The sequence below is a fragment of the Rhagoletis pomonella genome, unplaced genomic scaffold (assembly GCF_013731165.1).
Source record: "Rhagoletis pomonella isolate Grant_MI unplaced genomic scaffold, Rhpom_1.0 Rhpom_scaffold_00004, whole genome shotgun sequence".
NCBI classification, from domain to species: domain Eukaryota; kingdom Metazoa; phylum Arthropoda; class Insecta; order Diptera; family Tephritidae; genus Rhagoletis; species Rhagoletis pomonella.
The window spans coordinates 27,871,851-27,884,681 of NW_023458558.1; the positions used below are offsets into that span (position 1 = coordinate 27,871,851).

Consider the following 12,831-nt stretch of genomic DNA (forward strand, 5'->3'; position numbering starts at 1 on the left):
CAATTTTACTCTCTATTTTTCTTTTACGCTCTCGCTGCAAGTACTTACTGGACAAGTTATTGAATAATATTTCTAATATTTCAGTCTTTTTTGTGTTCATTACATTTTCAATGAAGTCTTAAAAAAGTCGCCTACTTTTTTCTGACGTTTTATGCTGCAGAGCTTTTTTGATGCTTTTGCGAGCGTACCTGCTGCAATAGAACGGCTCTTCCTGAATTGGCTTTTAATGTGCTATTGCAAACATTACAGAAAGCCTCGTAACCTCAAGTGTTTACAAAACCAGCCTTTGACACGGGATCGTTAGTCCAAGAATCAATCTTTTGAAGCAGCTGCAGCAAAACACAAAGATTGCAAAGATTTATTAAGAAAATCATTCAAAATCAGTTCTACTTATAAGATTTAGTAATAAAGAAAAATTACTGGGAAGTTAAAAAATGTAATTTTTTACACAAAACGCCCAAACGTCAACAGGATACGAAAAACGTCCAAATGACGTTAGAAACTTCAACCTGGCAACGCTGACTTGTACATACTACATTCATATTCCTGCATATTTAAGCGAAGAAATGCAAAGAAATGTTATCAGGCACAAAGCAATAACAATTCTGTCCAAAATTACGAGCATTTATTTCAATTCGAAAAACTCGACTTTTGCACAAAAAATTTCACCACAAAACTACAAGGTAACGAGCTCAAGCCAGAAATGAATGTAAAGCCTACAATCAGTGCTGTTCGAAAGCGTTAAAGGGGAGCATTCTTCAATTTGTTCTTGAACCTAAAAGGTTCCAAATTTGAAAATATATATATATATAGCAATCAAATATTTAATCACTTTAGCAAACGTAAATAGATTGACGACTAATGTGAGTGTGTAAATTAATAGTGTAGTGTACATACATATTACATATTGCTCAACAAAATGTGTGTACAAAAATTGATAAGCAAATGATTTTTATAAAAAAAAAATTATTTAAATGAAATGATTTTTAATTTATGAAATTAAAAAGAATGTATGTAATAGTGCTAATTAATTAACTGTGAAATCAATTACTTATGCGAATTCATAGAAAAATATACAAGTAACTGAAATCAAAAATAATTGTTTATAAAAGTGCGTATTTGCAGATGAGCTTAAAAATAGATACAATGTAAAATATAAATTTTTAAGAAAAAATATATACGTGCTAAACTACAGGTGAAGTGTAGCAAATCTGTGTTTTTAGTTTTTTCATAAAACGTCAAAATTTTTTTAAAGGACCTTTAAGTTTCAATAAGGATAGTGGTTTCAAAAATAAGGTCATAAGACACAGAAATATGGATATCAAATGAAAGAGCGATATTTTTCGTTGCCATTCTGTAGTAAAAGACCCTAACAATGTCCTTTAAAATTATTTTCCTTGAATATCCTTCGCAAATTTTATTAAAATTCCTTAACAAATATATATTTTGTGAATTTTTGCTGTTAGTGCATATGAATCAATGAAAACCGTAAAGGATATTAAAGGATAAAAAATTTTAAGGCACATGTTTGAGGTATTGTGCCACAAGATAACGATAAAAAAAAACAAGTAAGAAAGTCTAAGTTCGGGCGGAGCCGAACATTAAATACCCGGCGCAAGTATTAAATATATGTTTTCCACCTTTCCGAAAGCTACCGCTACATGATAAGCGGGTGTATAAATATTAAGTAAACTAGCATCCTTAAATTTCGAAATATTGAAATTTCAAGCATTTCTGAAATTTACCGTTATATGAAAAGCGGCCGTAATTTTAGTCCGATTTCAATAATTTTCAACGGTTTGCTTTTATGTGGCAAGCACAATAATCATACCGAGTTTGGTACAAATTGCTAGAACTGTTACCGATATACATAAATGTGATCATAAGTGGGCGGTGCCACGCCCATTTTCCAAAATTTTATCATAAGCGTATTTCCTGATAAAAAATTGTTGCAACCGTCAATTTTGAATAAATTAGCTTTAATATTTACTGATTTATCGAGGATTTCGTATTTCTCGAAATTACCGTTATATGGGATGTGGGCGTGGTTATTGTCCGATTTTAAACATTTTCGGCCATTTGGTATGCTGTACCAGGGTCAACAACTGTGCCAAGTTTGGAAGAAATTGGTGCAGCGGTTTCCAAAATATACACATGTAACTATAAGTGGGCGTGGCTACGCCCATTTTTCAAAAATTTTTAATGTTCTTATTTCTCGTCTAAAAGTTATTCTAAATGTCAATTTTGAGTGAATTATCTTCAGTAGTTACTAAAATATCGCAGTTTTCGTATTTCTGAAAATTACCGTTATATGGGAGGTAGGCGTGGTTATTGTCCGATTTCGCCCATTTTCAATACCATCCGTCCCACGCCCAATAGAAGTGCATGTACGAACTTTCGTTATGATATCTCAATTTTTACTCGAGTTATCGTGTGCACAGACGGACGGACGGACGGACGGACGGACGGACGGACGGACAGACAGTCACCGCTTAATCGATTTCTCTTTTCATTCTGATCATTTATGTATACATTTGTCTATATCTATCTCGATTCGTTTTGCCTGTTACAAACAACCGTTATGTGAACAAAGTTATAATACCCTTGTGCACAAGTGCGCTCGGGTATAAAAATGCTTAGGATTGTGTGCACTGTCCTCTTTCATTTGGTACTCATATTTCCATACCTTGTATAATTTTAGACCTACATATATGATTCTTTGGAACCACTATCCTTGTTTAAACTGTAAGGTCCTTTTAAAAAATTTAGAAATTCTAATAAAAAAATTAAAAAACGCACATTTATTATACATGAGCCCCATATCCTCATGTATTATTTGGGTTGTCGCATGGTGTAATAGGCCTATCCGATTGACGACCAGTTTTTGTAAAATATCTGTTGTCAGTCATTACTTAAGTGAAGTTTTTTTAAATAATCACACTTTTTTCAAGTTAAATTTATTTTTGTTATTTTTCTATAAAAATATTAAATTATGTATTTAATCAAAACCATATAAATCAAAGTTTCAAACTTTCTACAAAATTTAGGAAAATTCAACAAATTTTCATCATAATTTTTTACACGTAAAAATATTCCAGTCTTCGGAACGTAGAGGGTCCATGTCTGCCGAACTTCCCCTATATTATACATCATCGACTAACCCTCTCTACCACACTGGCACCAAGCTGTTCCAAATTTGATACAAAACTATGCGTATGAAATGTCGCTAACTTTGAGTTTTCGAAAATTACAGTTTTTTACTTATAACTATTTCAGCATTTAAACCAAATGATTCAAGCAAGAATTCATTGTTTTTACAATCAATTTTAAAAAATTTAAAAATTGTCTTATTTACAGCCTTGAACTGGCCGGTTCTCGAGATTTGTGCATATGTATGTACATTAAGGTAGTCCAAACAAAGTAAAGTCGCAATTTTAACGCTCACACGACCTTGCAAATTCCAATACCACAAAAAAATTATACCCGTTTTTTTTTTTTTAATCAAACTATATTTAGCGGCCGCTCAAAGCGCCTAATCTAAACCTAAACCTCGAATTCGCATATATTAGGTTTCATAGCTGGTGACCATAGGAACAATGCCTCATACTCATGCATTTACTAGATCAATTCGTGTTCTCTAGAAAACAAGTTTGCAGGATCCAAAAATCTCAGTATGAGAGCATTAAAATTCCGACTTTATCATTTTTTTTTTACCACCCTAATGTACATACTTCTTCATATCCAAGCGAAATTGGTTAACAAATTCATAAGTGGGATTTCATTCCCCATTTTTCAAGTGTTTCATCACATAAACAAGATGTCCTAGAAATGATTGATGGGGCCACCCCGTTAAAATGGAGGAACATTTTTTTTTAGAGAAAACACACAAAAATACGACCTACCGAATCGAGGATGCTCTATATTTTGGTGGTATTATCGACTTCCAATGAGAATATTTATTGTTTTTTAATTACATGTTCAGGACTAACCACATCCTCGAATTTGGTCTTTATAAATTTATTTGATTAGGATAAAGTCATCTATTTATTAAGAGAGCATTTTCAATACATATTCGTCCTTGTGAACCAATTTTTTTTTAATTTTACCGAGTTTTCTCTTTCATTTGGTACCCATATTATTATTCTATATTGCACTGAATTTTTGAAATAATTTTTAGATTTAGTCTAATATTTGCAATTTGAAAGTCCTTAAAAAAAAACTGAAATCTGAGAAAATAAATGAAAACGCCGTTATACAATATATGTGGCTCGTAGTTGTACGCAAAATGTATTCAACAAATAGTGATTGCATTTGACATTGCTCTCAGAAGAGCCATCCTATAAAGTCAAATTGGAAAAATTTTTTACGAATTTTGAATCGCTTATTTATATTTTTTAACATTATAGTACCTTAAAAGAGAGCCTACCTGAGTTGACAATCACACCTTGTTTAATACACATTGGTTGTACGCGTATATTCATTGTTTTGTGTGTTTTGTAATTTTTTTGTTTTTGTCGCACGGTGTAATATCGTCGCTCGAATAAAGAAACAGTGTAAATGCCTTATACACTATTATTCGATAATTGCACCATTGGATAGACAATCCTTTAATCTATTAGAAAAATTTTTAGTTTTCTTAAATATCTCTTTGGCTCACTAATTTATTCCCGAAAAACGAAATGGTATTTGTATGGTTTGTAATGGTTTATAAAAACTTCCAATTCGTTTTTCTCAAAACTATACTTTTCATGTTACACTATTTCATTATTCCAGCGACGATATAATACATGTAATAAAACTAGTGAGTTTAAGTCATTGTTTATAAGCTTTGTAATATGATTTGAGCTGCATGTATGAAAGTGCGTACATACTTGCTTACATATGTGAAATGCGTATTGCAAATTTATTTAAGTAAAACAATAACATTCTTACTTTCACGAGAAAGTCTACAAAGGTCGTTGCCGCTATCCGACGTTGAACTGGTTTTACATACAAATACATAAAGTTGCGTTGTATATTTAAACTGCGATATGAAGCGCTTAATTAAGACTGTAATATGTACTCTTCTATTCTACAATCAATCCATCAGGTATACCATTCAATTTATTGCAGGCGTTCAACCTGGTTTTATTTCATATGGATTTTCCTCATCATCTCTGACAGCGAAAGTTCCTCCAGCTTTGGCAATCAAAGGCAACACCACGGCCACAATGTAAGATCAAATAAATATAAGAAGTTGGAAAAGGAGTACGAGGCAAAAAATTTGGAATTCGCTTTTCCCAGCGAAGCTGAAAGACAGGCTTCGTTGCGTGATGGACGTTACAATCCAGATAGTCCCTTGCCGATAGATGTGGATGTATATTATCCGCGTAAATATTTGTTTGAACAATCAACAGTTACAAGCAGTGCGTAGATATTACCTTTGTCCTTATTCACAGCGAACGAAAAAGATACCGTCATTTTCATGACCATACCCCGTTTTGGCAGAGGTGTGCCCTACTCGTTGGCGTACTTGACAGACGTGGAGCGACCAAATGGCACTGAACTTCAACCATATCCAAGTTACGACTGGCACAAGTCGCATGGCAGTGACTGCGACGGTCTCACGTCGGTTTATCGCATTCAGGTATATGTAAAATATGTAAAGCTTAATAAAACATACTATATAATCAAATCGTACAATCCCACCAGATCGATTCATGCGGTAAAATGTGGATACTGGATAGCGGTGAAATCGAATTCACGCAACACTGTGCGCCGCAATTGGTTGTGCTCGATATAGCCACGACAAGAGTGGTTCACCGTTATCGTCTACCGCAAGGCATGTTCAAACCCACAATTAGTCGTTTTGTTACACCGTATGTGGACATTGCGGACCCAGCACCGCTTGGCACTTGTCAAGAAGCTTTCGTCTACATGGCAGACCCCACTGGTACCGGCTTTGTAGTGTACGATGTGGCGAATGGTCGATCGTGGCGTGTTGAAAATAAATACACCTTCCCCGATCCTGACTTTGGTACGCACACTATAGCCGGTGAGAGTTTTGAGCTCTTGGACGGCGCATTCGGTTTCGCTGTGACGCCTAGACAATTGGGTGTACGTCGCATGTTATACTTTCATGCGCTCTCCAATGATGCACAAATTGCGATTCCATTGGATATAGTCAATGATCCAACCTATTGGAATAATGGTATTAATTCTGGTTTGGAACACTTTTTGCTCTTGGGCAAACGTGGTGTACAGTGTGCTACGCCGGCTATGACATCGAATGGTGTATTGCTTTGTGGACATCTTGAGCCGATTGGTATTTTCGGTTGGAACATACTAACACCGTATACATTTGCAAATCGCAAGTTGCTAGCTGAAAATCCAAAAACGCTGCAATTTATCAGTGGCTTGAAGGTGATAAAGAATTTAAAGGGCAAAGAGGAAGTGTGGATGGTAACAAATCGATTACAAAAGTCATTCACGGGTACCACGAATTTTGATGAGACCAATTATCGTATTCTCAAATGTGGTGTTGAGGAGTTGCTAAACGGAAGATCTTGCTAGACAACGGAACATCAGTAAATTCATAATATTTTGAATAGTTTTTACACATCCACTTACAATTGTGTAAGTATGTTTATAGAACTAAGAGCTCTCGAGAAACATACACAAGTCAGCATTAAATAAATATAATAAATATTAATGTAATGCATCAGCGTTTACTAACATCGCTTATAAAATTTGTTTTATTTAGGGGACCGTAGTAAAATCTTAAGCTTAACAATTTTAGGGGGCTAATTATATATTTTTTATCAGATTAAAAACATTTCGGTGTAGTTAGAAGTAAAAGTTGCCTAGAAAACGAACGACTGCGGGGCGGGGAGTCTCTATGACAAGTACAAGAATATAGGTAACGACTGAAATGACAGTAATGAATATGTACCCATAAGAAGCTAAAGACAAAGGCAATATTCCAGTCGAAGGCAACGAAAAAGACAAAAATTAAAAAAACTCAGCAGGGCGTCGTTGGTAAGTCGTGAAGCTGAACCCGAGCACCCAGTAGTTGACGACGGAATCAATGACCCATCGCTGCTGAATAACAACAAAGCTGATAAAGCTTTCCACCCTACCAGATAAACGGTTTAAGTACGGTGGCAAGGAGTTAAAGCGCCTCTGGCTCGTTTTCCAAAACGTCTTAAAAAAATTTAATTTGTGTGGAATAAGCCATATCTACCTTCATTGTTGTTATTGCAAATATTACACTGTTCGCGTGCTTTGTTTTGTGATGTACATACATTAATAAGAAACAAGAGTTGTAGTTTTTGGGTCTGACAACCAATACATCCTGCAGCCAATTTATAGCAACTTGAGGTACTTACAAAGTGAGTAATATGTACGTATTTATATTTTTTAAATGCTGAGATGTCATAGCACACGCAACTCAATGCCACAACATTGCACTTTGTCGAGAGGTCAACCATTGGAATAACCCCTCATTCATTGGTGACTGCATCATTATTGAATGAATTGACTTATGAGTTGTTTGTTCCGTTCTTATTGTTTATTGTTTACACTTTTAGTTTGCTTTTCCAGGTAAAAAAGATGAAACGAAGAACCAGCAGATACTAATTTATATACCTAAGTACATACATATGTATGTACATTAGACCGTATCACATAAAAAGTTCAAATTTTTCTTTTCTGTGGGAAGTAAGTAGGCTTTTTTAATACATTTACAATGGTGTAACATTTATATTTAGAAATCCGACATCCAAAAAAATTAAATGTCTTTTAAGGGTTTCTAAAATACCCTCATGGTAAATGTTTACAATCGCTTAAAACAAATTGATCTTTTTTCGGCACATACATCGTAATACGGTCTAATACAGATACATAAAAACATACGTAAATTCATATGTCTATATACCTATATATGTACGTATCCATTCCTGTGGATGTGGTATGTGCATCAAGTCAACCGTAAATCACTATCGAAGCTATTCTTACACAGTACAGTGGAAGCTGCGATAATTGACTCTGAAACCAAACAAGTAAAGAAGTATAAGTCCGGGCGAAACCGAACTTTATATAGCCGGCGCAGGTATCAAATAACGTCGTTACAACTTTTTCTAAACAACATTTGCATGATAAGCAGGGGGTTTTCCCAATTTCAAACTCTTTCGATTATATGCTGAATTAGAGTTAATGAAATAATTGAACCTAGTTTGGTAGAAATCTACCGAGATACACCTTGTAGTCATAAGGTGGGCGGTGCCACGCCCAATTCCTATAAGTCTATAGCAGACTATTAAATTGGAGTAAATTTGCGTCCACAGTTATTGAAATATCGGAGTTTTCGAATGTCTGAAATTTACCGTTATTCGGAAAGTGGATATAATTTTAGACCGATTTGAATAATTTTCAACGAATTTCTTCCTTGTTCTAATATTATTAAGGGCAACGAGTTTGGTAGAAATTGATGAACCAGTTACCGAGATAAACATTTGTGATCATAAGGGCCGGCGCCACGCCCATTATGCAAAAATGTATAATAATCTAATTTTGAGCTAAGTGGTTGCTGTAATTATCGATTTTTAGTCAATTAGCTCCAGTATTTACTGATTTGTCGCAGTTTTCGTGTTTCTGTAAATTACCGTTATATGGGAGGGGGCGTGGTTATTGCCCGATTTTAAAGCTTTTCAACAGATTTCTTAGCTGGGCCGTAGAAAAAGCTCGTACCGAGTTTGGGAAGCATTGGTGCGGCGGCTACTGTGATACAGCATTTCATCATAAGTGGGCCGGGTCGCGCCCATTTTCCAAAAGTTTGGATCCAATATACCGAAAATACCGTTATATGGGAAGTTGGTGTGGTTACAGTCCGATTTCGCCCATTTTCAATACCAACCTACCTTGGGTAAAGGGAAACCTACATGCCGAATTTCGTTGAGATATCACGGACAGACGGACGGACAGACAGACATGGCTTAATCGACTTCTCTATTTATTCTGAGCACTTATGTATATATTTGTCTATATCTATCTCGATTCGTTTTGGTTGTTACAAACAACCGTTATGTGAACACAAGTGCACTCGGGTATAAAAATTATTGATCAGTTTAATTTGGCTAAAACGGAGCTGTGGTATTGGGACTCCACTGTACCCAATGTTGCGCTGTTGTACCTGTTGAACCATTTGTGCTAGGATATGTGTTTGTACTTTGCACCAAAGCAGTCATCCACTCACTCATACATGCGTTGAAGCAAATGTCTGCAGCAGCTAACAAAGTCAAAGATATTTGGCTAAAAGTCGTCCAGCCAAATGCTTGTATGCTTTTTTACAAGCACTTTTTGTGTTTTCATTGATGTCGGTTGCCATTGATAAAGTGAAAACAATGAAATACAAGTATAACTCAAAATTATGTTCGGTCAAGAATAGTCGTGTTGTGCCCTACTCTACAACAAATATTAACATAAATAAAAAATAAAAAACTGTATGCTGCCTTTTAAGAATACTAATAATTACAAAATATTCTGCGCAACCCGCTGGACGAGCGTCTACTTTTTGTTTTGGCAAGAAACGATCTCTATTAACACTTTTTTATGAAGAAAATTCGCACAGACCTTTGGGCATTACCATATTTGGCAAAATAAAAAATAAAAAGGTGGGAAAAATTTGCCTATTAAGAATTTTTCGAAACCTTAAAAAATAGTGATTCCGTTTTCGGTCAGGATCAAACATTTGTAGAAAATTTTGGTTCGGTTAGTGGTCCAGTTCTTTATAGAAAAAACAGTTAACCCGGTTCAAAACTGGTTCAGGTCCACGATCATAACTCCGGTGTCTGAAGGTGCTGTCTGATTTTTCAGATGGCTTCAAATTATAAAATAAATATGTAGAGTCGCAGAAGACGTATTCTTGAAACAATTAGGAATGCAATTCGCTTTCCGTCTATCTGAACATTGTGGCGTTTTTCAAAGTGATTTAGTCAAGCCTAAAACTAGCAATCTTACCGGAGTTGAAGGAGGTGTAATCTGTGAGGAACTACTCTTAGATATTAAATTTGGGCTACCAGATTTCTCTAGCGTAGAGAGATGCCTTCAAAGAAGAAGGCGATCAGTTGCGCAGTTGTGCAATGCCGTAGAGAGAGGTAAATATCTACATTGACAGCCAAGCGGCAATCTGACCACTGAAATCGCTGATTGTAAGGTCAAAATGGGTCTCGGATTATCTGATATCTCTCTCTCTCTCTCTCTCTCTATTGCTTCGGATTACTTTCGCATCGGACTGGTTTGGGTTCCGGTGCACAGCCATACTGCAGGAAACTATTATGCCGCTGAACTGGCCATACAAGGCAGCCAAGAAGCCATCAACAATGGCAATCTGCGGTCTTTTTCTGTAAAATTCGACTTAGCGACCGCTTGACAAAATCCTTTTGGCCGGAAGTTGATGGTGGCCGGTCTAGGAACCTTCTCCAGCTTAATAGGCGACAACGTTCGGTTTTGGTTGGAGTTCTGACTGGACGCTGCTCAACGGAAACTGATGCGTACCCCTTAATATTGCTGCGGACCCGATGTGCCGTGGGTGGGGTGTATACATATTTTTCATATCTATGTACGTATCTCTAAATAGCTCATATGTAGAATAGTTCGCTTAGGTACATTATCTCCCAATATCTTTCAGATTCCCAGATATGTATGTATAGGGTATACAAGTGAGTTTTAAAGAATCGTCAACGAAAAGCACCAGTAATGTTTAAGTATGCCGGACAATGTTGCAGCCGACTTCATGTGGAAGCGCCAACTTTAAGACATATTTAACAGTGTAAGTAATTTCATCATAGTGTAAGCCACATTTTCTTTGGTGCGACGACTATTTCAGTCGATAGTAGGCAGGCATACTTGTCGGTGGGACAAAACAGTACCGGAAAAAGAAGGGCACCTGGGAGTTTGCACATCATTTGTGCATATGTTTATACTCGGCAGAGGGTTACCACTATAATAGGAATTCCTTGTTTAAGAGTGTGATTAATAAACATGTAATCTGATTAAAAGCGAAGATTTTTCAGCTTGTGAGTACTGGTTTCGGCGTTGCAAAAGTCGGCACAACCGACATGGAGCGAGAAAGGAGGTAATCTGCGTATGTAAACGGGGGCTTGAAGAACTTTCGGCAATAATAGGCGGGACTTAACAAGACATAGATTGCATAGCGATTGAAAGCCTTTTTTTTTGTTGTCCAAAAAGTTGGTTACTGTGTTCCACACGAGTTCAACCCAAGATATATCGCACGGCGTGTAACTGTTTTCCAATTGCTCCTTCAAGGATACAAACCGAAGTCGTTTTTGCATTGTATTGTCACCGGCCATTTAAAATTGTTTTCATACAACCGTGCCAAGCGCAAGAAGGCGTATGTTAAGCACGCCGAACATGGACCATCTATGCAAAAGGAAAATATCTTTGGCAGCAAGATAATGCTCTGCATTTGGTGCCATCAGAAGAGATTCCTGTATCATGAGCTTCTGAAAAATGATCAGACAATCGACCTCTACTGAGAACAAGTGATGCGATTGAAGCGAGCTGTTGCGGATGGAAAGTCCTAACCCACACGCCTTATAGCACTTACCTTGATGCAGAACGCCCTTATGTGCTCTTGGTCTCCAAAGACCTGCAGTTTTATTGGCATAAAATTCAGGAATTGCCAGAAAAGTGCAGCAAAGTGATAGCTAGCTATGATCAATACTTTCAATGAAATACATTGCACCAATTTTGCATAACAAAGTTTTCAATAAAATAGACCTCGGTCAAGAGTTGTGCAGATGCTTTCCATCCAAAGCAGCCAAAGTAATACGTATTGGAGTATTTAATGGCCCAAACACTTATGTATAGCGCACCTTTATGAATATCTATTGTTGTTGCACTATGTACATACATATGTATGTGCATATGTACGCAGTCTGCAGAATGAAGTGAATCCTCAATGCATTCGGCATGAAGTGGACGGTTTATTTTGACGTTTGGCTGCATTCGAGAATTTTGTTGGCTAATTAGACTTGGTTAGCGCCTACATAAAAGCCAGACAGGCAAACAGACAGAGTGGCGGACATTTGTATGTATGTGCGTAAGTGTGTTTCTTACTCCAGCAAATGGCATTTGAAGAGGATGCTGCATGCCAGCACGCAACCATTGAAGGCGCATTCAGTAAGACTTTGGAAACGTGTCTGTGCAGACGTTATACGCTCAACAGCTCAGCAATTTTTTTAACTGCTTTTAATTTTGGTTTTTTTTTTTTTTAAATTTGGAGTATTCGTTAAATATTTGTGTACCTATTAGGAGGCGCCTTTGTGTGTTTGAAAAGGCCTACCTATTGTCATATAGAATGTGGCTGATCTATTGTTGTTTGGCACAACTGCTGACAGGCATGACCATAGCAGGTGTTGCAGAAAGTGATGGTCGGCCAGTGTTACAAAGGAAAGAATTCGTAACGCTTCATAAATGGACTGAGCTGAAATTAACGGTGCCGGAGAGTTATCAGCAGCCATCGACGCTGGATGCTATACGATTTGCACAAGATAAGCTCTTGCCAGTAGATGTTGATGTGGAGTACGGTGGTGAGTGTACATACATACATACCTACATACATATCTACATATTGCAGTACAAAGCATGCATTAAATATTTGGATTTTTGTCAATGTTATTGTGGCTTGTTAACATTTTATTTTTAATATTTTTATTGAGCTTTGTACCACGATTGTTTATTAGGAAAAATTGAAAAAGCAACAAAGTCTAAGCGGTAGAAGTTATAGCACTATTTCGGAGATCACCACATCTCCTCATCAGACTTCTTTTT

At 36.5% G+C, this 12,831-nt stretch overlaps 2 protein-coding genes across 2 annotated transcripts in view; both read left to right on the forward strand.

Moving 5' to 3' along the window:
- The first annotated feature begins 721 nt into the window (after positions 1-721).
- Positions 722-6,661, forward strand: LOC118738447 (protein yellow-like). The gene is made up of 4 exons (XM_036469385.1): positions 722-863; positions 5,113-5,369; positions 5,439-5,626; positions 5,692-6,661. Coding segments are annotated over exons 1-4 (1,308 nt in total). The 5' UTR covers positions 722-861; the 3' UTR covers positions 6,553-6,661.
- Positions 6,662-11,960: 5,299 nt separating this feature from the next.
- Positions 11,961-12,831, forward strand: part of LOC118738182 — an 8,749-nt gene continuing 7,878 nt past the window's right edge. Inside the window, exon 1 of the mRNA XM_036469106.1 lies at positions 11,961-12,590. Coding sequence (XP_036324999.1) covers positions 12,359-12,590 — 232 coding nt within the window. The 5' untranslated portion in view covers positions 11,961-12,358. The remainder of the gene's footprint in view (positions 12,591-12,831) is intronic.